A 27,627-nucleotide genomic window follows, 5' to 3' on the forward strand; every position below is an offset into this window, starting at 1 on the left:
AAGAGAGAATGAGACTGAGAGATAAAGTCCATCTAAACAAGTATTACAATCCAGTATGTTTTTTTATCACAATTGAGAAGAATGGTATACAGAGATCGTATCAAGACAAAAGCACCTCAATGAAACTCTGTGACTACTACCTTGAGTTATGTAGCATGTGTGGGTGGGTCTGTGTGGGTGGGTCTGTGTGTGTGTGTGTGTGTGTGTGTGTGAAGAGACAGAGTAAGTTTGCATCAGAGAGAGAGAGAGAGAGATAATTGGCTGGGCTATTGGTCCCGACTAGCCTTAGCAGAGTTACCAACAACCGGATGTTCCGGTTTTCAGGGATACAGCTATTTTCAACCTAGCTTCCTTTTCCGTTGAAAACCGGATGTGGGAACTCCGCTCAGGCGTTTCTCTTATGCCTGCTACTTTAGGTTAGGTCCCGACAGACATTTTCCGTGGCCACATTGTTTCGTGATTGGTAGAAACACAACCCTCCCCCCTCTTCCTCCGTCTCCTCTTCCTCTCTTCCCACCTCCCGTCTTCTTCACACCAGAATCCAGATCTTTGAGAGAAATGCCATTGAGTGGAGCTTCCACATTACTTTATTTCTTTATGGGGGTGGATCAGCTTTCATATTGCAAATAGATTGTGGCTTCTATCAATGTAATTGTCTGTATAATTTCCAATCCCCTGTCTTTATAAAAAAAAAAAAAGAAATACAGTGCATTTGGAAATACTTTTTCCACATTTTGTTACTAAAATGGATAAAAAAATAAAAATCCCTCATCAATCAACACACAATACCCCATAATGACAAAGCAAAAACAGGTTTTTATAAAATTGTGCAAATGTATTACAAATATAAAACTGAAATATCACATTTACATAAGTATTCAGACCCTTTACTCAGTACTTTGTTGAAGCACCTTTGGCAGCGATTACAGCCTCGAGTCTTCTTGGGTATGACGCTACAAGCTTGGCACACCTGTATTTGGGGAGTTTCTCCCATTCTTCTGTGCAGATCCTCTCAAGCTCTGTCAGGTTGGATGGGGAGCGTCGCTGCACAGCTATTTTCATGCACTGTCAACTGTGGGACCTTATATAGACAGGTGTGCGCCTTTCCAAATCATGTCCAATCAATTGAATTGACCACAGGTGGCCTCCAATCAAGTTGTAGAAACATCTCAAGGATGATCAATGGAAACAAGATGTACCTGAGCTCAATTTCGAGTCTCATAGCAAAGGGTCTGAATACTTCTGTAAATAATTTCTAAAAACCTATTTTTGCTTTGTCATTATGGGGTATTGTGTGTAGATTGATGATTATTTCATCCATTTTAGAATAAGGCTGTAACGTAACAAAATGTGGAAAATGTCAAGGGGTCTGAGTACTTTCCGAATGCACTGTATATATTATTTTAAATAGTTACAAAATATATATTGTCCTTTAATTTTTTCCCCTAACTGTAACACCCCTCCCCTAATTGGAGGAAACTAATAGACAACAACACTTAGGCTTCTACTTCCAGCTTATACATACTATATACATTTTACGGCCACAGTATATTTTACATGAGTTATCTTTTGTTTGTTTTTAGTCCCATCCTTCAGCTACCCTCAATCCCTCCCATTTATCTTTGAACACCATCAGTTTTGATTTCTAAATGAAGATAGACATTTTTGCTAAGAGTATTATTATATTATTGATCGATTGACTGACTTTTCAGATCTGCATGGCTTATCAGATCAAGTTTCAACTCCTGCATTAGTATAGGATGTATTTTATGTGTGGCTGTGTGAGGTAGCTGTGTGTGTGAGTGATGTTTGGTAGCCCTGTGTAGGTCTAGAGACGCTTGGTTTGTGTGAGGAATAGCTTCTCCCCGCCTGCACCCCATCTAGCTTCCTTTCTACAGAGACTGATGCCCCTCCCTCCCTCACAGCCTCATCAACACCTTTCTGTTAACTGATCTCTACTCTGAGTAGTTAAGTGATGTTTTTAGCTAGCTCACATTACTTATTTGGAGGCCCAGAAGAAGGTAATATATTGACCTGAACACAACACAACCCATGGGAAGATAGATACTGTCAAAGTTTGGAGATGTTTTTTTTAACCTAAACACAGCCATATAGCCTAACCTTGCGCCCGGTAAGCATTTCACCCCTGGGTGTAGGCTAACCTTACCCTATTATAGTATCCCAATAGAAAAAGAGGAGAAGGCAACTGAAAGAGAGCTGGAGAGAGACAGCGAGAGAGGTAGAAAGGAGAGGAGGGGAAGGGAAAAACAGCCACAGGAGGATTGGTGATGGATTGAGAGGAAGAGGAAGCAGAAGCAGAAAAGAGTCTCTGTCCGTCCCTATATGTCTTCACCCCCTTCCTTTCCTCTGTAATGTAAACAGTACTGCACCGACACGCTGACCTTTGCACTGTGAGAGGGAGCTAGAGGCAGGGTAGCTGGATGTGCTGTGGGTGGTTGAAAGTGCGTGTGAATTATCTTTACATTTTACATTAAGGTCATTTTAGCAGACGCTATTATCCAGAGCGACCTACAGTTAGTGAGTGCATACATTTTTCTTTACTTGTTGCATCTGTGTTTGGGTGAGTAAGAGCAACAAGTCAGGGTAGGGTAGTCAGAAAGAGGGAGGGAGGGAGGGAAGATGGGTAATGGCAGCTGAGTGTGAGCTGAAGGAGGGAGGGAGGGGGAACCGGAGGAGGAGAGGAAAGCAGATGATGGGGGGAAGGGTGGTCCTCTAAAAACTCCCAAGAAGCGGGCCAGTGGGGCGGGAGAGAGAACACTCTTCATCAATCAGAAACACAAACATGGGCAGAGAGAGAGAGCGGGAAGTGGAGGGCTCTCTCTTGTGTGGCTGGGGAGTCTGTGCTTCCTGTTGTGATTTAGGCGAGCGTCATGCTCCGCCACTTTGTCTAAACGCCAGCCAGCCAGTTAGTTGACATCCACACAGGCAGACCCACTGTACTATACTGTATTTTAGTATTCTATCACAGCGCTCACACACACACACACACACACACACACACACACAGTCTTGTACAACTAACATTGTGGGGACACACAATTCAGTCCCATTCAAAATCCTATTTTCCCTAACCCGTACCTTAACCCGAAAACCTAACCTTAACCCTAAACCTAACCCTAGCTCCTAACCCTAAAACTAACCCTAGCTCCTAACCGTAAACCTAATTGTAACCCTAACACTAATTCAAACCTTAACTCTAAATCCCCTAGAAATAGCATTTGACCTTGTGAGGACTAACAAAATGTCCCCAGTTGGTCAAATTTTCGTTCATTTACTATTCTTGTGGGGACCAGATATAGTTAAACACGTCTACACACACACACAACCATGCTGCTATGCATTGGGCCTAAAGGCTATTCTACTCTGCGTTTTAAACGCTTCTATATTAAGCTTGGATTAGGCTATTGCAGTTCTTAAACAAAGACAATCCACAATAATCAGCTCTCTTGGCATGTAAAATATAGTCTTGTGTGATGCTAAGTTGGTAACTGGTAGCTGGTTTTGATCTGGTGCTCTAGACATGTTGAGGCTGGTGTGTGTGATCTGGGCCGGTCTCACTCCCACCACCGTAAGGCTTTGACTTCTCATGGGGTCAGGAGGAGAGAGACCGTGAGGAGGGAAAGTTGACTTCTCATGGGGTCAGGAGGAGAGAGACAGTGAGGAGGGAAAGTTGACTTCTCATGGGGTCAGGAGGAGAGAGACAGTGAGGAGGGAAAGTTGACTTCTCATGGGGTCAGGAGGAGAGAGACAGTGAGGAGGGAAAGTTGACTTCTCATGGGGTCAGGAGGAGAGAGACAGTGAGGAGGGAAAGTTGACTTCTCATGGTGTCAGGAGGAGAGAGACAGTGAGGAGGGAAAGTTGACTTCTCATGGGGTCAGGAGGAGAGAGACAGTGAGGAGGGAAAGTTGACTTCTCATGGTGTCAGGAGGAGAGAGACAGTGAGGAGGGAAAGTTGACTTCTCATGGTGTCAGGAGGAGAGAGACAGTGAGGAGGGAAAGTTGACTTCTCATGGTGTCAGGAGGAGAGAGACAGTGAGGAGGGGAGGTAATAAATAGCCAACATATGGCCACAGATCCCTCCCTCCCTCCCTCCCTCCCTCCCTCCCTTCCTTCCTCTCCCCTTCTCCCTCTCCAGCCTTGATATAGAATTCCCCCTCTCTCTCATGCACTCTCGCACACACTGACAGGCACACACTCATCCTCTCACGAGACAACTCTTCACTACAACCCGTTGAAATGCTTTGAAAATGCGTTGTTGCTTCCTCGGTCATCTCCCTTCCATCCTTGAGCTGATCACTGATCTGACAATGACTGGACTGAGTTACTGCGCCTGGTTCTCTCTCGCTCTCGCTCTACTCTCTCTCGTTTAACACAATGCTAGCTAGCTAGCGTGCTAACGACAGGAGGGACCAACAGGGTCAAAATGATTAACAACACAGCTTTGTTAGTGCAGGGATGGAGCAAACCTCCCCACTGTTTGCTTTGAAGAGCACGTGTCAATTTTGGCAGTTTGGCTCGGGGCCCATTGTCTCTGTCAGCCTGCCTATATAATGTATTAGACATTGTGGTCCTCTGTAGCTCAATTGGTAGAGCATGGCGCTTGTAACGCCAGGGTAGTGGGTTCGATCCCCGGGACCACCCATACGTAAAAATGTATGCACACATGACTAAGTCGCTTTGGATAAAAGCGTCTGCTAAATGGCATATTATTATATTATATTATATTGAACTTAAACAATGGCTGTAGCCTGAGCAAGTAGCTAAATTGCTCAAGGTGAGGCAGATTAGCCCTGGTTTTAACACATTTTAATATTTGAATAAAGTCATGGAGAACGTGTCATCCGCCCACTCTAGAACAAGTGATTTGTCACCAGCGTTACGTCCACACACAGGTGTCCTCTCTAGCTGACCTTGTCAGGTGACTGATGCTGTTGCCAGATTGGTGGCTGACTGACTGTGTGTGTGTGGGGAAGGGGAAGATGGTGGTGGCGGCGGTTGCCATATTTAGGTCAACGTCTTTGGTTGCTGCAAGTTGATTGATTGAGAGTACTTTCACATAGGGCTTGAAACCTAAAATAAATTGCTACAGTTTCCAATAATCAAAGGGAAGAATTGATTGCATAGCCTAATACTTATATTAGTCAATCCAACTTCATGAACTGAGCTTGCTATATGAGGAATATAAAAGATAAATATAAAAGAACACCTTGTAATTGAACACGACAATAAAGTGTTGCAGATAAAGTTTATCAACCGATACAGATGTTTACAGATTCAGGTTAAACCGAGTGGCAGAGGTTGGCAGAGAAGAGGTAAAGAAGAAAAGGAGAGGGAGTGTGAGAGATGATGGAGGGAAGAGGGAAGGGCCCAGACAGACAGACAGACAAAACAAGATGGAGAGAGAGGGGCAGAGCAAATAGAGGTGGGATGAGTCTACGAGAGGAAGGGAGTGCGAGAGGGCCCAAGGATCGACGAGTGGAGAGAAGAGGAGAAGCATTCTTGTTTGCCGCTCTTTGGCACAGTGTGGCGACTTTTCCATCTCTGTGTGTTACTGCCCCTCTCTCTCTCACACACACACACACACACACACACACACACACACACACACACACACAAGTTGCTTCTCTCCTGACTCCCACATTGTGACCTCCCCTGCTCTTTTTTTTTTTACAAGGATGTGCAAGAATGTCAGGATGTCAGGGCTATGCAGCACGGTGTGTGTGTGTGTGTAGGATGGGGGGGATATGGAGGAGGGAGTTGGTGGGTGTCAAAGCCGGAGTGAGAGTGATGGCTGGGAACAGATGTAGTAACAGCAGCCATTGCTGCCCCCCTTCCCCCGTCCCCTCCACACACACACACACACACACACACACACACGCACACACACGCCTCTCCTGTAACACGCACCACTCTCTCCGTGAGCGTGTGTTGGAATCTCCAAACAAGTGAAACACTCTCCTCCAGTCGCCTGCTCTGAAACATCACAACAGAAATCTGGAAACCTAGCCCGACCGTTGTGCAATCTCTCTCTCTCTCTCTCTCTCTCTTCCTCTACTCTCTCTCTCTCTCTCTTCCTCTACTCTCTCCCTCAGCCTCTTTTCATTTCTCCAACTGCCATCACTATGCCTCGGTATCTCTTCCCTTCTCTTCATCCTCTATCTTCTCCCCCTCTACTTCCTCCATCTATTCAACCCTCCCCTCCTCTCCTTCTTCTCTGTTCCCACCATCTGTTGCAGTTCATTTTAGCAGGCCATAAAAAGCGCTGCCCAAGCGTTTGATCCACCAATCAGAGTACGGGATGGAGGGGGGTGATGCTCGGCTAATGAAATAAAACAAATCCACGGCTAAGCTTGAGATCTGTGGTTAGCAAGTTCTCAACCTCCCCCCGACACACACACACACACACACACACACACACCCTTGGCCAACACCCACTATTCGACATGACCACACTACTTAGTCTGTGCTTTGTATTACTAGTTAGCGCTGCTACTCCATTAGCTACGGAAGGTTATTTACTCCACAATGCTATTTGTAGTCCAGTAGCTTTCATTCATTTTTGCATGATGCAATAATGTATTTAGAAATGGCTCAGTAAGACTGTGCATGGTGCTACTTGCAACACCAGGGAGGGTTGTGGTTTTTATATCCTGCATGACAAATCTTTGTCAATGGAAAAAAGCTAAATATGTTGTACATAGGATGCAGTAACAGAAAGACATGGAGTGAAACGCACGCACACACCCCTCCCACCCTGACAGAGAGGTCCGTGACACAGCACCTGCTTAGTCCATGTTACCATCTGTAATGTCACTTCACTGCTCCCTCCCGGGGCTCACTAGAAAAAACACAACCAGCCGTTACCAGTCTGTTCAAGCTCACCTCTCTCTCACCCACTCTTTCCCCCTCTCCTCTCCTGCTTTTGCCCTCCTTCTCCATCTCATCTCATATTTGTCTATCTCTTCTCAGACCCTTTTCCCCTTTCCTTTTCTCTCTGTTCTCTCATCTATTTTTCTCTCCATCATCTCAACTCCTGTCCTCCATCCCTTTCTTTCCCACTCCCTTTTTCATTCACTTTGGTTTTCTGAGTGACTCACACTAAACCGATGTAGAGGAATGAGGCATGTAGAGACTAGATCACAAACTCCACCCCTCCATGAGGAGGAGGAAGTGGCCTGGACCGGAGAGGAGCTTCCTGTGGGGCTGTGAACGGGAAGCCACAATTAACAGGAGGGGGGAGGGGGGGAGGAGGGGGGGGGGGGTTGTACAGAAAGTAAAAATCAGTCCAGCATGGAGTTGGAGAGATTAGCTCCCCAAACCCTCCCATTGGGGACTGGGCGCTCCAAGCAACAGGGTGTGGAGAGAGGGTGGGGAAACCAAGGGATTGAACCTGTGTGTATTTGGGTGGGTGGGTAGCAGTGGGAGGATGACTCATAATAATGGCTGGAAAGGAGCTAATGGACCCTTGTGTTTGATGTAATAGATACCGTTCCACCTATTCCACTCCAGCCATTACCACGAGCCTGTCCTCCCCAATTAAGGTGCCACCAACCTCCTGTGGTGGGTTGTGGTGTGGGGGCCTATGGGGTTACTTGAATCCATGGACCATAGATAGTATTGGTGGCCTGCTGTGATTGGTTTGTTACTAGAGAGAAGTCCTTTTGCTATGCTGAGGATGAAAGAAATACGGGAGTATCTCCCTCCCTCCCTCCCTCCCTCCCTCCCTCCCTCCCTCCCTCCCTCCCTCCCTCCCTCCCTCCCTCCCTCTCTTGTCTCACATTAAACAGGTGTGAGTGTGACAAAACACAGGCTATGGTATCCTAGCTAGTGACATCAACTATTTTCCACAGGGCACCGAGTCAGTATTCTCTCTCTCTCCCAATCACAAGGTCACCCTACACCTCTACCTCCTCTAAACCCTCCTGCCACTCCATAAGCCACCCTATGCTCAAGTGCACACTGTGAAGTGCACTGCATACTCACTTAATTTACCATCTTCTGACTCCTGCTCTTGATCACATATGAACATCTAATGTATGTGGCATCAGTGTCTTTATTTTTGTGGCAGGGGAAAATTCTAATAGTTAGCTAAAGCCTTCTTAGCTTGTGTGTATGTCCCATGTCACTAAGTTTGTGTATATGTTTGTGTTGTTGCAGTGATGGAGAGCGCCACAGAGGACAAGCGTCCGGGGGGAGGAGTGAGCGCCGAGCTGAGCGCTGGAGAGACCCCCGACTCCACACACACACAGGACAAACACACAGGTCAGGGGGGTGTGTGTGTCTGTGTGTCCATATCTGACTGTTCTTATGTGTGTGTTGCACAGCTGGTGTGTGTGTGTTAGCTTCTGTGTGTGTGTGTGTGTGTTAGTTTGCGTATGCTAACGGCGGTTTCCTCGCTCTTTCCAGCGAGTAACGGAGCGATGGAGGAGGAGGAAGACGCTGCGGTAGAAAATGGAGAGAATATGACAGAGGAGGGGGGCGTGGACTTGTCGTCCATCAACACCATGATGTCGACGGTGATGAGCGCAGGCCAGCTCAACGGAGCCCTGGAGCCCTCCTCAGCCCCCGCTTCCACACCCTCCACCCCCATCGGCAAGACCACCCCACCCAGACCCCCTAGTGTCAACCGCAACGCCCGGAGGAACACGACGGTACACACACACATACACACACACACACAAAATGAACAGGGAGGAGACTGAGTCAGTGTAGCATCACATTTGAAGTGTGAACTGGTTGAAAACAGTACAGTAAGACCTGATGTTTTTGACCAGGCTCCAACAGTGATGTACATTGGTGTGTGTGTCAGTTTTCAAACGAGTAGCGACAAATGGTCCCTAACTCTCCTTGCCTCTCAATTCCCCTTTTGTCTTCCCGGGCCTGGGTCACATGGCTCCTATTAAAGCCTGGGATTGGGGCCCCTAGCGCTCGGGTGTAGGACAAACAGGTGTCAGTTATTAAACACACACACACAGACAGCCTGGAACAAGAGCCATCCAGAACCAGAGCTTTAGACCCACCTACCACTGTCATGCATAGTGTACTTCATTTCCATATAGCAGGAGTGGCCTGATTCTCAGACTCTCGCCTCTTGAGGAAACTGGTTTACAGACTATTATGTAATTCACCAGATTATGTCAGCTCTAGCATAGGCTGCACACAGCTGTAGGGTCAACGCTTGCTAGCGGGTGAAGAGGTTTTCCACTAGTGGGCAGCTTGCAGAGTTCACACTGGGCTGTGGTTTAGAAAGAGTAGCAGAGAAAAGGAAATGGTGTCTAAACTTTGTCTGTCTGCCTGGCTGAGCTTTTCCCTTCTAAAGACAAGCAGCTGTTATGTATCTTTTGCTGCAAGCCTAAACCTCCATCTAGCTTTAACTGCATTTGAAAGGCATTGATAGATATAGCCAAAGCAGAACTATATGAAAGAGCAGAAGGAATGAAACAGAAACTCCCAGGCTCCCTCTCTCTCGCTGTTTGTCCTGCAGTCTACACACACACACACACACACACACACACACACACACACACACACACACACACACACACACACACACACACACACACACACACACACACACACACACACACACACACACACACACACACTCGCAGGAGAATGAATGAATGATGAAGGATGTTTCTTGACCTCTGTTGCCACACACTATACAGTGGAGTTGAGCTCCAGACCACTTGAGTGTTTGGAGAGAAAACGTCTGTAATGCACTGGATGCCAGCGAGATGTTGGACTGCGAAACAGACTTGAGTCGAAGCCAGCAGTGCACAGGATTTAAACAATTCCTTTGCTAGGCCTCTCCAAGAGAGGAAAAGGAAGTGCTTCCTAGAGATTGTTTTTGAAGATTGTGTGTGTGGGCGATCCGTGGCACTGTAGTGTTCAGTCAGTCAGAGTTCATGATCAGCTGTAGTGTCAACAGCAAAAAGAGGTGGGAGGGAGAAAGAGGAAGGTGGGACCTGGGGTGTAGGGTTACACTGAGCTCAACGTGAAACATCCCCCTCACGATGCTCCACACACACACACACACACACACACACACACACACACACACACACACACACACACACCCAAGCAATGGGTAACAGAGCAGGGCTACAGGCGAATGAGTGACATGGTCACTCAAATCAAATCCAAATCCCAACCTCTCTGGGACTAGCAGGTGCACTTTGACCTTAGGTCAATGGAGGGATAGAAAGTATGCAGACATCAGGCATCAGGCATCAGGCATCAGACATCAGGCATCAGGCATCAGGCATCAGGCATCAGACATCAGGCATCAGACATCAGACATCAGCATTCTGCTCTTTATTATCTAAAGAATATAAGTGATGACATTGCTGTATATCACTCCAGTATTGCAGAAGGCTAGGATAGCAGACCCTGTGGGATTTTCCCCATGGTGAATGAAGTCAACATCAGTGCTTCAGGCCCCACCAACCACAAGTCCATCCATCTATAGCATAGTAGTGAAAGCCAAGAGGATGACCAATTCTTTTTGCGGTAGAGCCAACCCCAATGATCAAATCTGAACCATTTCCACATAGAAGTTGTATTTTGTCTTTATACACATTTTATGTGTCTATTTTAACTTTCCAATATAAAATTGATCCGCAGTGGAAAGTTCTCTTCTCACCTCTCAACGGACTGAATCCAAACACGCATAACTCAAATCTTCCATTGACATTACTGCGAGATGTGTGCAAAAGTTCGTTACTATAGGTTTCACTTGTTAGGATTGGACCCTACAGTATACTCCCATCTCACCTCTCATTTCTCTAACCTGTGGTCTCCTCCTGTGTGTGACTGGATTGGACCCTACAGTATACTCCCATCTCACCTCTCATTTCTCTAACCTGTGGTCTCCTCCTGTGTGTGACTGGATTGGACCCTACAGTATACTCCCATCTCACCTCTCATTTCTCTAACCTGTGGTCTCCTCCTGTGTGTGACTGGATTGGACCCTACAGTATACTCCCATCTCACCTCTCTCATTTCTCTAACCTGTGGTCTCCTCCTGTGTGTGACTGGATTGGACCCTACAGTATACTCCCATCTCACCTCTCATTTCTCTAACCTGTGGTCTCCTCCTGTGTGTGACTGGATTGGACCCTACAGTATACTCCCATCTCACCTCTCATTTCTCTAACCTGTGGTCTCCTCCTGTGTGTGACTGGATTGGACCCTACAGTATACTCCCCATCTCACCTCTCATTTCTCTAACCTGTGGTCTCCTCCTGTGTGTGACTGGATTGGACCCTACAGTATACTCCCATCTCACCTCTCATTTCTCTAACCTGTGGTCTCCTCCTGTGTGTGACTGGATTGGACCCTACAGTATACTCCCATCTCACCTCTCTCATTTCTCTAACCTGTGGTCTCCTCCTGTGTGTGACTGGATTGGACCCTACAGTATACTCCCATCTCACCTCTCATTTCTCTAACCTGTGGTCTCCTCCTGTGTGTGACTGGATTGGACCCTACAGTATACTCCCATCTCACCTCTCATTTCTCTAACCTGTGGTCTCCTCCTGTGTGTGACTGGATTGGACCCTACAGTATACTCCCATCTCACCTCTCATTTCTCTAACCTGTGGTCTCCTCCTGTGTGTGACTGGATTGGACCCTACAGTATACTCCCATCTCACCTCTCATTTCTCTAACCTGTGGTCTCCTCCTGTGTGTGACTGGATTGGACCCTACAGTATACTCCCATCTCACCTCTCATTTCTCTAACCTGTGGTCTCCTCCTGTGTGTGACTGGATTGGACCCTACAGTATACTCCCATCTCACCTCTCATTTCTCTAACCTGTGGTCTCCTCCTGTGTGTGACTGGATTGGACCCTACAGTATACTCCCATCTCACCTCTCATTTCTCTAACCTGTGGTCTCCTCCTGTGTGTGACTGCGTTACAGGAAGCCAAAGACATCAATACAGATTTCATCTGTCCCCTGTGTGACAAGGACTGTATGACCCAGCACCAGCTCACTATGCACATCCGACAGGTAACACTACTATTCACAAGTACACATAAAGTAATGGAAGTAATAACCATAACATGTAGTAATAATAATCTCTCTTTCTCTCAGCACAACTCGGACAACGGGGCGACGGACCACTCATGCAGCATCTGTGGCAAGGCCCTGAGCTCAGCCAGCTCGCTGGACCGCCACATGCTAGTGCACAGCGGAGAGAGGCCCTACAAGTGCTCCTTCTGCGGACAGACTTTCACCACCAACGGCAACATGCACAGGTCAGACACACACACACACACACACTCTCTCATTCGGTATCAGAGGGCTACCTACTAATGAGTAGGCTTTGTGGTAAGGCCTGGTGTGATTTCTACATTGTTTTCTGTTTTGCACAGAGGCTCGAAGAAAACCGTTCATTGCTAATGGTGTTCACCTGTACAGTACACGTTTCATTACCCGAGGTAGTTTACCTGTATAGGTTTTTTCCCCTTTAAGCTTTAGAAAATTACTATTTATCTCGCAAGAAATGCCATGGACTGTGTAAAGATTGTATCCCAAGGAAGACCCAGAGTATTACAGAGACTAAAGTTTTGGTCTTTAAGCATCTCTGTAAACGATACCCTACCCAGGTATGACAGCAACACCACTCAAACCCAGCACAAATCCCAGCGTTAGCACCTGTTGCTAAATGCCAATGTGCCCTTTAGAATAGCCTAGCAGTTGATATAAAACACGATAATCTGTAATAAAAAAAATCCCAGAGGGAAAGCGTTGTTTTTTTCTCTCCAAAAAAACATCTGAATGCCTCAAATAAAAACACAATACACATAAATACAAAGCCAATCATCGCACAGTACAGCCGCAAAGACCCTCGCCCTCAGTGGTGCCAGGTTATTTTCCTTTATTATACATTTTCTTTTCTTTTTTTACCAGAAATGACTAAGAATACAGATTAATCTTGAATTCAGACAGAATTCAGCGGGCATCATTTTGTCTGTCTGGTACATACATGCCAATGGTCAACAAGACCTTGAGGAGAAAAGGGGGTTGAATGAAGGAAAGAACCCATTGACTTTTCAAGCTCCTGCCTGATGCTTATACCCCCTATCTTCTTGCTAACGTTTGTCAGGCCATTTACATGGAGGGGGTGAGGGGTTACGAGTTTGGAGGACTGTGGCACAGAGATAAATGTATGGGCGTTATCAGGGGTTGGGATGCTGTCGGTAAGGTGTGTGTGTGTGTGTTGCTGCTGTTTAGGCAGAGCAGAACACAGGAAGTGGAAGATGACGTTGCCCCCCCCCCTCCCCACTTCAACACACACACAGACACACCCGACAACTGTTGGGGTATCTGCTCCCAGCATGCTTGACTGAATTGACTAGAATTGACTGAATTGACTGGTTTGACTGGTTTGACTGAATTGACTAGAATTGACTGAATTGACTAGAATTGGGGGCTTGAGGTTTGAATGTGATGTGCCGATGTGAGAAGCCCCATTCCATTGAGTTGGCCTGCCCTACAACATAAGGTTTTGAAGTTGTCCTGCTGCACGGTTAGTTAAGTTATCCTGATAAAGTAGTGTTGTTGTGAAATCTAAATGTTTGGATGTTGAAGTCTGCTGTCTGCATGATAGGGATGCACCAGGACAGTAGTCTGCCTGCTTGGTGGGTGGAGCTTTCTCATGCGCATGGAATGAAGAGGTGTGGGCAGGAAACAATGAGTGTAGGTCGGCTCAATCTGAGAGAAAATGACTGTGTCAGAAAGGAGTTTGTGTCAAATAAAATAAAATAAAATGTTATTGGTCACATACACGTGTTTAGCAGATGTTATTGCGGGTGTAGCGAAATGCTTGTAGCTCCGATATTACTTGTCTGCACTATCTAACAATTTCACAACAAATACCCAATACACACAAATCTAAGTAAGGAATGAATTAAGAATATATACACACATGGACGAGCGATGTCGGTTGGTTACTCACTGTAGCTCAGTGCTCTCTAGTGTCAAATGATGCAGCTGAATTCTGTTTAGAGAATACAAAGCGATACTAAGTTGTTTCTTTGCATATTCATGTTCTTTTTCATCATTCCATTTAGCATTTTCTCTCCACCCCAAAAAAGAAGCAATGCTTTGGGGTAAGAAACTCAAAGCACACTGAGATCGAGTGGGCTCTATTCATTCTATTTCTATCTGCGACCTTCCTTGTGAATGTTCCACGGTACTGAATCCATCCAGCCCTGGCCTGATGTGGTGGAGCTGTCCATATGGCTGGCAGTGGAGCAGCCATTTTGTTGCCAGAGCATCAAATGAAATGGGGCCTGCTGTTGTGAGCCTGTTGCCAAGGTGATGCATCCCAACCCTGTTAAGGGCCTGGTGAATAGACTGAGCCAGTGAGTAGTGGATGGTGCGCTTTTATTTGCTTTAACTTTACAGGACCGTAAAGTGTGGTAGTAGAGAAGAGAAGGAGAGAGAAGTTGCAACGGTAAAGAGGAATGCCCTTGGTGTGACATTGCACAAGAGCAGGGAGCAGCATTTTGACTCTACAGCACCCCCTGCCCACACTCTGTGCTGGTGCAGTGGAATCTTTCATTTTGGATGAGAAGAGACCTGTTGAATCATCAACCCCCGCTGTTAGTCTGACGAGTTCTCTCTTTCTTCTTCTGTCTCTGTCGTTCTCTCTTTTTTTCCCATTAGAACACTATAAATTATATTGAAAGAATAGATTTGTTATGGTCTGTCTTTGGTGGATAGCTTCTTGATAAAGTGGTGTGTTTTTACGCTTGATATAATATGAGCTGTTTCAGAGGTCTGAGTGCCTCCTCAATGTACTAGAATATCCTGATGATTAATGCAAATTGCACATTTCTTTAGATATTTTATTTGAAAAATAAATAAAACATCTTCCAGCATAGATAACAAGGTATTTTGTCACATGATACCTGCAGGTGCGGATCAAACCATCAACCAACTCGATAGACAATGTGGAAATGTTTTGTAGGCAGGACAGGTGAATTGAGGAGGGTGGCTGAGGTGACACAAAGACAAGTTGGCTTCACCCAATCACGATGTACTGACATAGCAGCTTAGTTATCTCAGGATTGGCTGTGGCCGGGGGTCAGAGTCCAGGTGGATGCGGCTGCTGCCTGTCAGGTCCCCACATGGGCGGCCAGCTTGCTGCCTGCCTGCTATTTATAGCCCAGGCACTGGCTGCAGAATGAAAGCTGAGACCTGTGCTGCCTATCCAGCGCTGGCTGACCTTTCCTCTCTGATGCTGGTGAACACACACACACACGCGCACAGTTTTACACAGACAAACACACTTATTGACACGGGCACACACACAGACGTACGCAGTCACACTTACGCAAACATACTTATACACAGACATAGCTATATCACATATCCATGCACACACACTATCAAAGTTACTCACAAACAAGTTTGCCCACACAATTGCACAATCATGCACCCATCTTTATTCAAGCAGACTTATTCTAGCAGCAACTTGCCAACACACAAGTATGGGTACACCGTTAGCACACACACTGAAATGTTAGCACACACACTGAAATATTAGCACACACACTGAAATGTTAGCCCACACACTGAAATGTTAGCCCACACACTGAAATGTTAGCCCACACACTGAAATGTTAGCCCACACACTGAAATGTTAGCCCACACACTGAAATGTTAGCCCACACATCGAAATGATAGCCCACATACTGAAATGATAGCCCACCCACTGAAATGTTAGCCCACACACTGAAATGTTAGCCCACACACTGAAATGTTAGCCCACACACTGAAATGTTAGCCCACACACTGAAATGTTAGCCCACACACTGAAATGTTAGCCCACACATCGAAATGATAGCCCACATACTGAAATGATAGCCCACCCACTGAAATGTTAGCCCACACACTGAAATGTTAGCCCACACACTGAAATGTTAGCCCACACACTGAAATGTTAGCCCACACACTGAAATGTTAGCCCACACACTGAAATATTAGCCCACACACTGAAATGTTAGCCCACACACTGAAATGTTAGCCCACACACTGAAATGTTAGCCCACACACTGAAATGTTAGCCCACACACTGAAATGTTAGCCCACACACTGAAATGTTAGCCCACACATCGAAATGATAGCCCACATACTGAAATGATAGCCCACCCACTGAAATGTTAGCCCACACACTGAAATGTTAGCCCACACACTGAAATGTTAGCCCACACACTGAAATGTTAGCCCACACACTGAAATGTTAGCCCACACACTGAAATGTTAGCCCACACACTGAAATATTAGCCCACACACTGAAATGTTAGCCCACACACTGAAATGTTAGCCCACACATCGAAATGATAGCCCACCCACTGAAATGTTAGCCCACCCACTGAAATGTTAGCCCACCCACTGAAATGTTAGCCCACACACTGAAATGTTAGCCCACACACTGAAATGTTAGCCCACACACTGAAATGTTAGGCCACACATCGAAATGATAGCCCACATACTGAAATGATAGCCCACCCACTGAAATGTTAGCCCACCCACTGAAATGTTAGCCCACACACTGAAATGTTAGCCCACACACTGAAATGTTAGCCCACACACTGAAATGTTAGCCCACACACTGAAATGTTAGCCCACACACTGAAATGTTAGCCCACACACTGAAATGTTAGCCCACACACTGAAATGTTAGCCCACACACTGAGGCCCTATGACTGGCTACTGATGCAGGACTCTGTGGACTAGGCCCGTCAGGGATGTGCTGATGCAGGACTCTGTGGACTAGGCCCGTCAGGGATGTGCTGATGCGGGACTCTGTGGACTAGGCCCGTCAGGGATGTGCTGATGCGGGACTCTGTGGACTAGGCCCGTCAGGGATGTGCTGATGCGGGACTCTGTGGACTAGGCCCGTCAGGGATGTGCTGATGCAGGACTCTGTGGACTAGGCCCGTCAGGGATGTGCTGATGCGGGACTCTGTGGACTAGGCCCGTCAGGGATGTGCTGATGCGGGACTCTGTGGACTAGGCCCGTCAGGGATGTGCTGATGCGGGACTCTGTGGACTAGGCCCGTCAGGGATGTGCTGATGCAGGACTCTGTGGACTAGGCCCGTCAGGGATGTGCTGATGTGTTTGCCAGGGTCTTAGTCCTCCTGTCCCCCTCCCTTCACACACACACACACATTTCCTTAAATCAACCGATGGCATTTGACCTTTCACCAGACAGAGTAGGGAGGGTGGAAGGGGATGACGACAACTCCTGTATGGTTTAGCAACCCCCCCAATTCATCAGTCTTCTCCTAGCGCTGCCGTTATCTTTGACCCCCTCTCAAAGTTTAAACTAGTGTAATCAGCTTCCGAAGAACACATTCATCACATTCACCTTGATGAAGTTAGCTAACAGTTTTCCCTTTGCCTCAATCCCCATCCCCCAACTATACATTGTCCCCTCCTCCTCCTCCCTCTCTACCCACTCTGCCTTCTCCTCCCCCGTCCTTCCCCCTTCCCCCATAGATAACATGACTTCCTGTCCTGATAGTCAGGCCTCTCCCTTTTAGAACTCCTGTGTGACATTATCTCCTCTCTTCTCTTTCTCTCGCTTTTGTAATATCTTACCATCTCGCTATCTCTATCCTTTCGTTTGTCTGCCTCCCCATTTCTCTCTCTGTACACCCCTCCTTGTCTCTCTCCTTCTCTTCGCTCCCTCCCCCTGTCTCTTCCATGTGACATAGCCCGACAGCTGAAATGTTTTGTAGTGAAGTGGTGTCGGAGGAGGGAAGTTAGCAGCAGAGGACACCCTCTGTCTAAACAGGCTCCACGACAGTACAAATAAACATCATCTATGTCCAACTGTATAACTATATCTGAATGCCACAAATAGAAAAATAAATAGCTTAACTACCCCTGTAAACGTTACTAGAGAAGGCAAATGTGATATATACTGAACAAAAATATAAACGCAACATGTGTTGGTCCCATGTTCATGAGCTGAAAAAAAACAAAACAGAAATGTTCCATATGCACAAAAAGCTTATTTCTCTCTAATTTTGTGCCCAAATTTGTTTATATCCCTGTTAGTTCTCCTTTGCCAAGATAATCCATCCACCTGAAATGTGTGGCATATCAAGAAGCTGATTAATCAGCATGATTATTACACAGGGGCACCTTGTGCTGGGGACAATAAAAGGCCACTTTAAAATGTGCAGTTTTGTCACACAACACAATACCATAGATGTCTCAAGTTTTGAGGGAGCGTGCAATTGGCACGCTGACTGCAGGAATGTCCACCAGAGCTGTTGCCAGATAATTTTATGTTAATTTCTCTACCATAAGCTGCGTCCAATGTCGTTTTATAGAATTTGGCAGTACGTCCAACCGGCATCACAACCGCAGACCACGTGTAACCACGCCAGCCCAGGACCTGCACATCCGGCTTCTTCACCTAAGGGATTGTCTGAGGGGGGGTGCTGAGGAGTATTTCTGTCTGTAATAAAGCCCTTTTGTGGGGAAAAACTCATTCTGATTTGCTGGGCCTGGCTCCCCAGTGGGTGGGCCTGGCTGCCAAGTGGGTGGGCCTATGCCCTCCAAGGACCACCCATGGCTGCACCCCTGCCCAGTCATGTGAAATCCATAGATTAGGGCCTAATTTATTTATTTCAATTGACTGATTTCCTTTTATATGAACTGGAACTCAGTAAAATCTTTGAAATTGTTGCATGTTGCGTTTATGTTTTTGTTCAGTATATAATATGGAAAGGGCTCCACTGAAGCTGTCATTACTGTGATGGAGATTACTGCCCTTGATGGTACCCTCATGGCCCTTTTCCCTGGCCCGGAGTTAGGCCCTTATATGGGCATGCTGAGTTGGCTAGATGTAAAAATGTATGCACGCATGACTGTAAGTGGCTTTGGATAAAAGCGTCTGCTAAATGGCATATTATATAATTATATAATTGGAGCAATTTACAGAATATTACCATCGTTCTGCCCTCCTCCCAAGTGTGTGTGTGTGTGTGCGCCTCTGTTCCCGTTCCCTTTGGGATTCTACAGGGATTCCCTACCCACCAACATTCCCAGGAGATTACTCATTATTGAGCCCAGCTTCCTAATCTGGCAACCCTCCACACTGTCTCTTCAGTAGATCTGAGGCTCGCTGTAAAGTACTGGCAATGAAATCAGCGGTGTACATCAATCCAGCATTTTGTTTTGAGGATACTACAAGCATGTTATGAAGCACGATCACTGAGTTAGCCAGCTAACTTTTCCTCAACGACCATAGGAGTTGTAACCTGGGTGCCAGTCTTTTTCTGCTCTCCTGTCAACTCCGAATTGAATTGTCAAACGTTTACCTTGCCAATGACAATGAAGTAGGCTAAAGCACAAACTGATCTGGGACCTGGCTCCTTGTGTTGTCCTGTGTTCTGTTCTGACGTCTTTTCCTGTCTCTCTCTCCTCCCTGCAGACATATGAAGATCCATGACAAAGACCCGGCCGGCGTCGTTCCCATCAGCCCCCCCTCGCCCACCAAGAGACGCCGCCCCTCTGCCAAGAGGAGGTCAGCCATGGACGAGGACAAGGAGCGAGGCAATGAACCGGCCAACAAAAAGGTAACGCACACACACACACACTGTCAAATGTGTGCACGCATGCACACACATCTCCTCTACTCCACCACAATATATTTCCAGTTAAGTCATTCATATTGTTACCTGTGTGTGTGTGTGTGTGTGTGTGTGTGTCCAGGTGCTGGAGGAGACTGTGTTGGAGGAGTTGGGTTCAGGCCAGGGGGATGATGATGTGTTGCCGTGTCCTATCTGCTTCAACACCTTTGGCTGCAAGTACGACCTGGAAGTCCACATGGACACACACCCCGACACCACGCTCAGGTACTGGAGCCGCACACACACACACACACACACATACAAACACACACATACACACACACACACACACACACACACACACACACACACACACACACACACACACAGGAATTACATTGATGGCATAAATGCAATACAACTCTCAACATGTAGCTGATATGTCACAGAGTTAATCAATTGATATAGTACATGAATGTGGACACCTGTTCGTTGAACATCTCATTCCAAAATCATGGGCATTAATATGGAGTTGGTCCCCCCTTTGCTGCTATAACAGCCTCCACTCTTCTGGGAAGGCTTTCCACAAGATTTTGGAACATTGCTGTGGGGACTTGCTTCCATTCAGCCACAAGAGCATTAGTGAGATCGGGCATTGATGTTGGGCGATTAGGCCTGGCTCGCAGTCGGCGTTCCAATTCATCCAAAATGTGTTCGATGGGGTTGAGGTCAGGGCTCTGTGCAGGCCAGTTAAGTTCTTCCACACCAATCTCGACAAACCATTTCTGTATGCACCTCGCTTTGTGCACAGGGGCATTGTCATGCTGAAACAGGAAAGGGCCTTCCCCAAACTGTTGCCACAAAGTTGGAAGCACAGAATTGTCTAGAATGTAATTGTATGCTGTAGTGTTAAGATTTCCCTTCACTGGAACTAAGGGGCCTAGCCCGAACCATGAAAAACAGCCTCCACCAAACTTTACAGTTGGTACTATGCATTCGGGCAGGTAGCTTTCTCCTGGTATCCGCCAAACCCAGATTCTTCAGTTGGACTGCCAGGTGGTGAAGCGTGATTCATCACTCCAGAGAACGCATTTCCACTGCTCCAGAGTCCAATGGCGGCGAGCTTTACACCACTCCAGCCGACGCTTGGCATTACACATGGTGATCTTAGGCTTGTGTGCAACTGCTCGGCCATGGAAACACATTTCATGAAGCTCCCGACGAACAGTTCTTGTGCTGACGTTGCTTCCAGAGGCTGTTTGGAACTCTGTAGTGAGGGTTGCAACTGAGGACAGACAATTTTTACGCGCATCAGCACTCGGCGGTCCCGTTCTGCGTTCTGTGAGCTTGTTTGGCCTACCACTTCGCAGCTGAGCCGTTGTTGCTCCTAGACGTTTCCACTTCACAATAACTGCCCTTACAGTTGACCGGATCAGCTCTAGCAGGGCAGAAATTTGACGAACTGACTTGTTGGAAAGGTGGTATCCTATGACGGTGCCACGTTGAAAGTCACTGAGCTCTCAGTAAGGCCATTCTACTGCCAATGTTTGTCTATGGAGATTGCATGGCTGTGTGCTCGATTATATAGACCTGTCAGCAACGGGTGTGGCTGAAATAGCCGAATCCACTAATTTTATTTTGTATTTTTTTATTTCACCTTTATTTAACCAGGTAAGCCAGTTGAGAACAAGTTCTCATTTACAACTGCGACCTAGCCAATATAAAGCAAAGCAGTGCGATTAAAAACAACAACAACACAGAGTAACTTATGGAATAAACAAAACGTACAGTCGATAACACAATAGAACATCTATATACAGTGTGTGCAAACTCCTGAGTGGCGCAGTGGTCTAAGGCACTGCATCGCAGTGCTAACTGTGCCACTAGATCCTGGTTCGAATCCAGGCTCTGTCGCCGCCGGCCGCGACCGGGAGACTCATGGGCGGCGCACAATTGGCTCAGCGTCGTCCAGGGTAGGGGAGGGAATGGCCGGCAGGGATGTAGCTCAGTTGATAGAGCATGGCGTTTGCAACGCCAGGGTTGTGGGTTCGATTCCCACCGGGGGCCAGTATAAAAAAATAATAAAATGTATTCACTAACTGTAAGTCGCTCTGGATAAGAGCGTCTGCTAAATGACTAAAATGTAAATGTAAATGTAGTAAGTTATGGAGGTAAGGCAATAAATAGGCCATAGTGCAAAATAATCTACACTGGAGTGATAGATGTGCAGAAGATGATGTGCAAATAGAGATACTGGGGGTGCAAATGAGTAAAATAAATAACAATGTAAATAACAATATGGGGATGAGGTAGTTGGGTGGGCTAATTACAGATGGGCTGTGTACAGGTACAGTGATCGGTAAGCTGCTCTGACAACTGATGCTTAAAGTTAGTGAGGGAGATAAGTGTCTCCAGCTTCAGAGATTTTTGCAGTTCGTTCCAGTCATTTGCAGCAGAGAACTGGAAGGAATGGTGGCCAAAGGAGGTGTTGGCTTTGGGGATGACCAGTGAGATATACCTGTTGGAACGCATACTACGGGTGGGTGTTGCTATGGTGACCAATGATCTAAGATAAGGCGGGGATTTGCCTAGAAGTGATTTATAGATGACCTGGAGCCAGTGGGTTTGGCAACGAATATGTAGTGAGGGCCAGCCAACGAGAGCATACAGGTCACAATGGTGGGTAGTATATGGGGCTTTGGTGACAAAACGGATGGCACTGTGATAGACTACATCCAATTTGCAGAGTAGAGTGTTGGAAGCTATTTTGTAAATGACATCGCCGAAGTCAAGGATTGGTAGGATAGTCAGTTTTACGAGGGCATGTTTAGCAGCATGAGTGAAGGAGGCTTTGTTGCGAAATAGGAAGCCGATTCTAGATTTAACTTTGGATTGGAGATGCTTAATGTGAGTCTGGAAGGAGAGTTTATGGTCTAACCAGACACCTAGGTATTTGTAGTTGTCCACATATTCTAAGTCAGACCCGCTGAGAGTAGTGATTCTAGTCGGGCGGGCAGGTGCAAGCAGCGTTCGATTGAAGAGCATGCATTTAGTTTTACTAGTGTTTAAGAGCAGTTGGAGGCTACTGAAGGATTGTTGTATGGCATTGAAGCTCGTTTGGAGGTTTGTTAACACAGTGTCCAATGAAGGGCCAGATGTATACAAAATGGTGTCGTCTGCGTAGAGGTGGATCTGAGAGTCACGAGCAGCAAGAGCGGAAGGGTGTCCACATACTTTTGTATATATAGTGTATTTTGGTGACAATCAAATCAACAGTTAGAATTGATAATAGAGTGTGGGGTGATAAATCCCAAAATCCATTCTGGCTCTGTCTAAATTATGCTGCCATAGCAACTAAAAGGCCTGTGTCAACAACGGAACAGGCTAATAAAACAATTTAAAATGAGGGTGACAGTAGTGGTCATAAAGCCCACCAGGGTCAGGGGTCAATGCTAGGGTCACAGACCGAATTACCTCTGTCCTCCCTCTACCCTGGTAAAATACACCTGGTGGTCTCTGTCCATCACACTGTTAAAGCCCGTCTCGTTGGCCTGTTCCTCATTGGGAAGACATTCACTTCGGGGCACTGATGCTGTGGTGCAAGGCCCTGAGGGCTAAAAAGTGTGGAGTCAGCAGGGAGGCTCTCCCCAGAAAGGGAGGGATGGAGGGACCAGGGATGGAGGAGTGGGGGTGAGGGGGTGGTTTAATGAGTCACAGAGGGGAACTGTTGGGACGTGGTCAGCTGGACAACGGAAGGGGGGGGTGGAGCCGTTTCCATGGAGACATCACAATCTCCAGATCACCATAGCGACTCAACTCCAACCCCAATTTGGGTTGACTGGCTAGCCGCACATAACTCACACACAGGAATGTATTTATCTGAACTGAAAAGAAGACAGATGCAGCCTTTCTGTAGTTGAGTTGGGCAGCAATCTCATTATTGTAGTAAGTGCTGCAAATTTAGCCCTAATCCCAGTTAATCACAAAGGTTGAGACGGCCAGTTAAGAGGATATGGCTGCACTGGCTGGCTTGGGTACCTCTGTGTACACGGTTTCTAAGAAGCTGAGAAACGACGCATTCGGCTTGCAGCGACGTGTAGTGGCAGCGCCTCCATTCCAGTGGAGGAGGGTAATTCTCTGGGCTTGAGCCAAACTCTGTGCTATTAGACGGCTCTTGCAGACCTGTGTGTGAGACAGAAAACACACACACAGACTTTCCCACAGGCGCACACACATACACACACACATACACACACACACAATATTTTCTCACACACAGGCACACACAATGAATGTGTACCCAGGGTTACGTCCACACACCCACAGTAGCAGGCACACAGGTGTGAAACCACAGGGGAGGGATGAGAGGATGAGAGACTGGGTTGAGGGGGGCTGGGTGAGTGGACTGAGGGAGGGGTGGGTGAGTGGGCTGAGGGAGGGTGGGTGAGTGGGCTGAGGGAGGGGTGGGGGAGTGGGCTGAGGGAGGGGGGGGTGAGTGGGCTGAGGGAGGGGTGGGTGAGTGGGCTGAGGGAGGGGTGGGTGAGTGGGCTGAGGGAGGGGTGGGTGAGTGGGCTGAGGGGGGCTGGGTGAATGGGCTGAGGGGGGCTGGGTGAATGGGCTGAGGGGGGCTGGGTGAGTTGGGGGGGGGGGGTGAGTGGGATGGGGGAGGTGAGTCTAGGCAGGGATGAAGGTGGGCCATGAGGCGCTCAGACACATTTGGTCCTTCATTAGGTGTGTGCGTCTCCGTACACACGCCCTGATAAAGCTGTGTGTAATCCCGTTGGACACCTCGCCACACGGTGGCTGATAAGAGGGCTGGCCGTGGGAGACACTGAGCAGCTGTCCCTCTCAGCGCCTAACGAGGCCCAGGCCAGCACTGCCACAGGCCACGCTGGTGGTTATCCACACAAACTATTTGATTTATAAACTGTGTTTCTTGCACCAGACTACAATGCAGCACTACAAGAGTAAAAGTACAGCAAGAGTACAGTAAAAACAACAACAACAAATCACAGTAATTATACAGTTGAAGTCGGAAGTTTACATACTCCTTAGCCAAATACATTTAAACTCAGTTTTTCACAATTCCTGACATTTAATCCTTCCCTGTCTTAGGTCAGTTAGGATCACCACTTTATTTTAAGACTGTGAAATGTCAGAATAATAGTAGAGAGAATGATTTATTTCAGCTTTTATTTCTTTCATCACATTCCCAGTGGGTCAGAAGTTTACATACACTCAATTAGTATTTGGTAGCATTGCCTTTAAATTGTTTAACTTGGGTCAAACGTTTCGGGTAGCCATCCACAAGCTTCCCACAATAAGTTGGGTGAATTCTGGCCCATTACTCCTGACAGAGCTGGTGTAACTTAGACAGGTTTGTAGGCCTCCTTGCTCGCACATGTTTTTTCAGTTCTGCCCACACATTTTCTATAGGATTGAGGTCAGGGCTTTGTGATGGCCACTCCAATACCTTTGTTATCCTTAAGCCATTTTGCCACAACTTTGGAAGTATGCTTGGGGTCATTGTCCATTTGGAAGACCCATTTGCGACCAAGCTTTAACTTCCTGACTGATGTCTTGAGATGTTGCTTCAATATATCCACATAATTTTCCTTCCTCATGATGCCATCTATTTTGTGAAGTGAACCAGTCCCTCCTGCAGCAAAGCACCCCCACAGCATGATGCTGCCACCCCCGTGCTTCACAGTTGGGATGGTATTCTTCGGCTTGCAAGCCACCCCCCTTTTCCTCCAAACATTACAATGGTCATTATGGCCAAACAGTTCTATTTTTGTTTCATCAGACCAGAGCACATTTCTCCAAAAAGTACGATCTTTGTCCCCATGTGCAATTGCAAACCATAGTCTGGCTTTTTTATGGCGGTTTTGGAGCAGTGGCTTCTTCCTTGCTGAGCGGCCTTTCAGGTTATGTCGATATCGGACTCGTATTACTGTGGATATAAATACTTTTGTACCTGTTTCCTCCAGCATCTTCACAAGGTCCTTTGCTGTTGTTCTGGGATTGATTTGTACTTTTCGCACCAAATAATGTTCATCTCTAGGAGACAGAACGTGTCTCCTTCCTGAGCGGTATGACGGCTGCGTGGTCCCATGGTGTTTATACTTGCGTACTATTGTTTGTACAGATGAACGTGGTACCTTCAGGCGTTTGGAAATTGCTCCCAAGGATGAACCAGACTTGTGGAGGTCTACAATTTTTTTTCATAGGTTTTGGCTGATTTCTTTTGATTTGTCAAGCAAAGAGGCACTGAGTGTGAAGGTAGGCCTTGAAATACATCCACAGGTACACCTCCAATTGACTCAAATGATGTCAATTAGCATGACATCATTTTCTGGAATTTTCCAAGCAGTTTAAAGGCACAGTCAACTTAGTGTATGTAAACTTCTGACCCACTGGAATTGTGATACAGTGAATTATAAGTGAAATAATCAGTCTGTAAACAATTGTTGGAAAAATGACTTGTGTCATACACAAAGTAGATGTCCTAACCGACTTGCCAAAACTATAGTTTGTTAACAAGAAATGTGTGGAGTGGTTGAAAAACTAGTTTTAATGACTCCAACCTAAGTGTATGTAATCTTCCGACTTCAACTGTATATCATCTTTTATAAACTGGGTGGTTCGAGCCCTGAATGCTCATTGGCTGACAGCCGTGGTATATCAGACTGTATACCCTGGTATGACAAAACATTTATTTTTACTGCTCTAATTACATTGGTAACTAGTTTATAATAGTAATAAGGCACCTCTGGGGTTTGTGGTATATGGCCAATATACCACGGCTAAGGCCTGTATCCAGGCACTCCGCGTTGCGTTGTGCATAAGAACAGCCCTTAGCCGTGGTATATTGGCCATATACCACACCCCCCCGGGCCTTATTGCTTAAATATATCATCTCTCTATGTCTTGTCTCTAGGTGTGACCTGTGCTGCCTCTCCTTCCGGACCCATCGCGGCCTTCTGCGGCACAATGCTGGCATCCACAAGCAGCTGCCCACAGACCACGGCGGACGGCCCTTCATCCAGAACAACCCCTCCATCCCCTCTGGCTTCAACGACCTGGCCTTCATCGACTTCTCCTGCTGCAAGTTTCCTCACATCGCCCAGGTCAGAGGAGAAATGATGGACAAAATAATGTTGCTAATGCTCACAATGCTACTGATACTGATACCACACATTATTATGATTATGAAACTGATACTGGTAGTATGTTGGTCATCTATCACACGAGATATCAGTCTACTCTTCCACACTCTAACCCCCTATCTGTCTCTCCAACAGGTATGGTGTGAGACCAACCTCCGCCGGTGCACCAGCAAGTTCCACCGCTTTGTGTGTGAAGCATGCGACAAAGGATTCCCCCTGCACTCGGCCCTGGACCTGCACAAGAAGACCTGCACCATGCATCAGCAGCAGCAGCCGTCACCCACAGGGGGCGCCCAGGAGAAGCCAGCAACCCTGGCCCCTCAGCAGGCCAGCTTCCTGGAGTCCCTGGGTCTGCAGCACATCTCCCAGGTCAAGGTTCAGCCTTCGGCGGATGAGGTCCAGCAAGCCCAGCTGGACAGCATCCGGGTCATCCAGGTGGAGCCTCCGGCCTCCACCCAGCCACAGGAGGCGGATTCTGCGGCTGCGGGTTTCCTCGGCGGCCTGGGCTTGGTGGCGGCCTCGTCCCTGGCCTCGTCCCTGCAGGGCCTGTCCCAGAGGGAAGCCCTCAGCCTGCTCTCCCTGCAGCCCTTACCCACAGGCTTCCTCTTCCACCCGGGCGGTGGTGCTTCGGTCAAGCCTGTGTTTGGCGAGTCTGGCCTGATGGAGCTGGCTGACATCCAGCAGATCCTGAAGGTGACCTCGGCCGCCCCCGGTCAGATGGGCCTCCTGCCGCCCCTGGCCAAGGCTCCCCACTGGGGAGTGTCCGGCCAGGGCCAGGCAGCCGGCTGCAAGCCCATGCCCCCACTGAAGCCAAAGCCCATGGTGGCA

At 47.2% G+C, this 27,627-nt stretch overlaps 1 protein-coding gene across 4 annotated transcripts in view; it reads left to right on the plus strand.

The window, feature by feature from the left end:
• LOC121549870 (ras-responsive element-binding protein 1-like) overlaps positions 1 to 27,627 on the plus strand; it is a 67,182-nt gene that overhangs the window by 26,218 nt on the left and 13,337 nt on the right. For all 4 annotated transcript variants that reach the window (XM_041861822.2, XM_045210459.1, XM_041861823.2 and 1 more), the window contains 8 exons: positions 8,179 to 8,283; positions 8,428 to 8,672; positions 11,948 to 12,037; positions 12,122 to 12,285; positions 19,492 to 19,636; positions 19,773 to 19,915; positions 26,571 to 26,760; positions 26,935 to 27,627. The exon at positions 26,935 to 27,627 is cut by the window's right edge and continues 2,059 nt beyond it. In XM_041861822.2, coding sequence (XP_041717756.2) covers positions 8,179 to 8,283; positions 8,428 to 8,672; positions 11,948 to 12,037; positions 12,122 to 12,285; positions 19,492 to 19,636; positions 19,773 to 19,915; positions 26,571 to 26,760; positions 26,935 to 27,627 — 1,775 coding nt within the window. The remainder of the gene's footprint in view (positions 1 to 8,178; positions 8,284 to 8,427; positions 8,673 to 11,947; positions 12,038 to 12,121; positions 12,286 to 19,491; positions 19,637 to 19,772; positions 19,916 to 26,570; positions 26,761 to 26,934) is intronic.

Source organism: Coregonus clupeaformis, chromosome 34 (assembly GCF_020615455.1).
Source record: "Coregonus clupeaformis isolate EN_2021a chromosome 34, ASM2061545v1, whole genome shotgun sequence".
Classification (NCBI taxonomy): domain Eukaryota; kingdom Metazoa; phylum Chordata; class Actinopteri; order Salmoniformes; family Salmonidae; genus Coregonus; species Coregonus clupeaformis.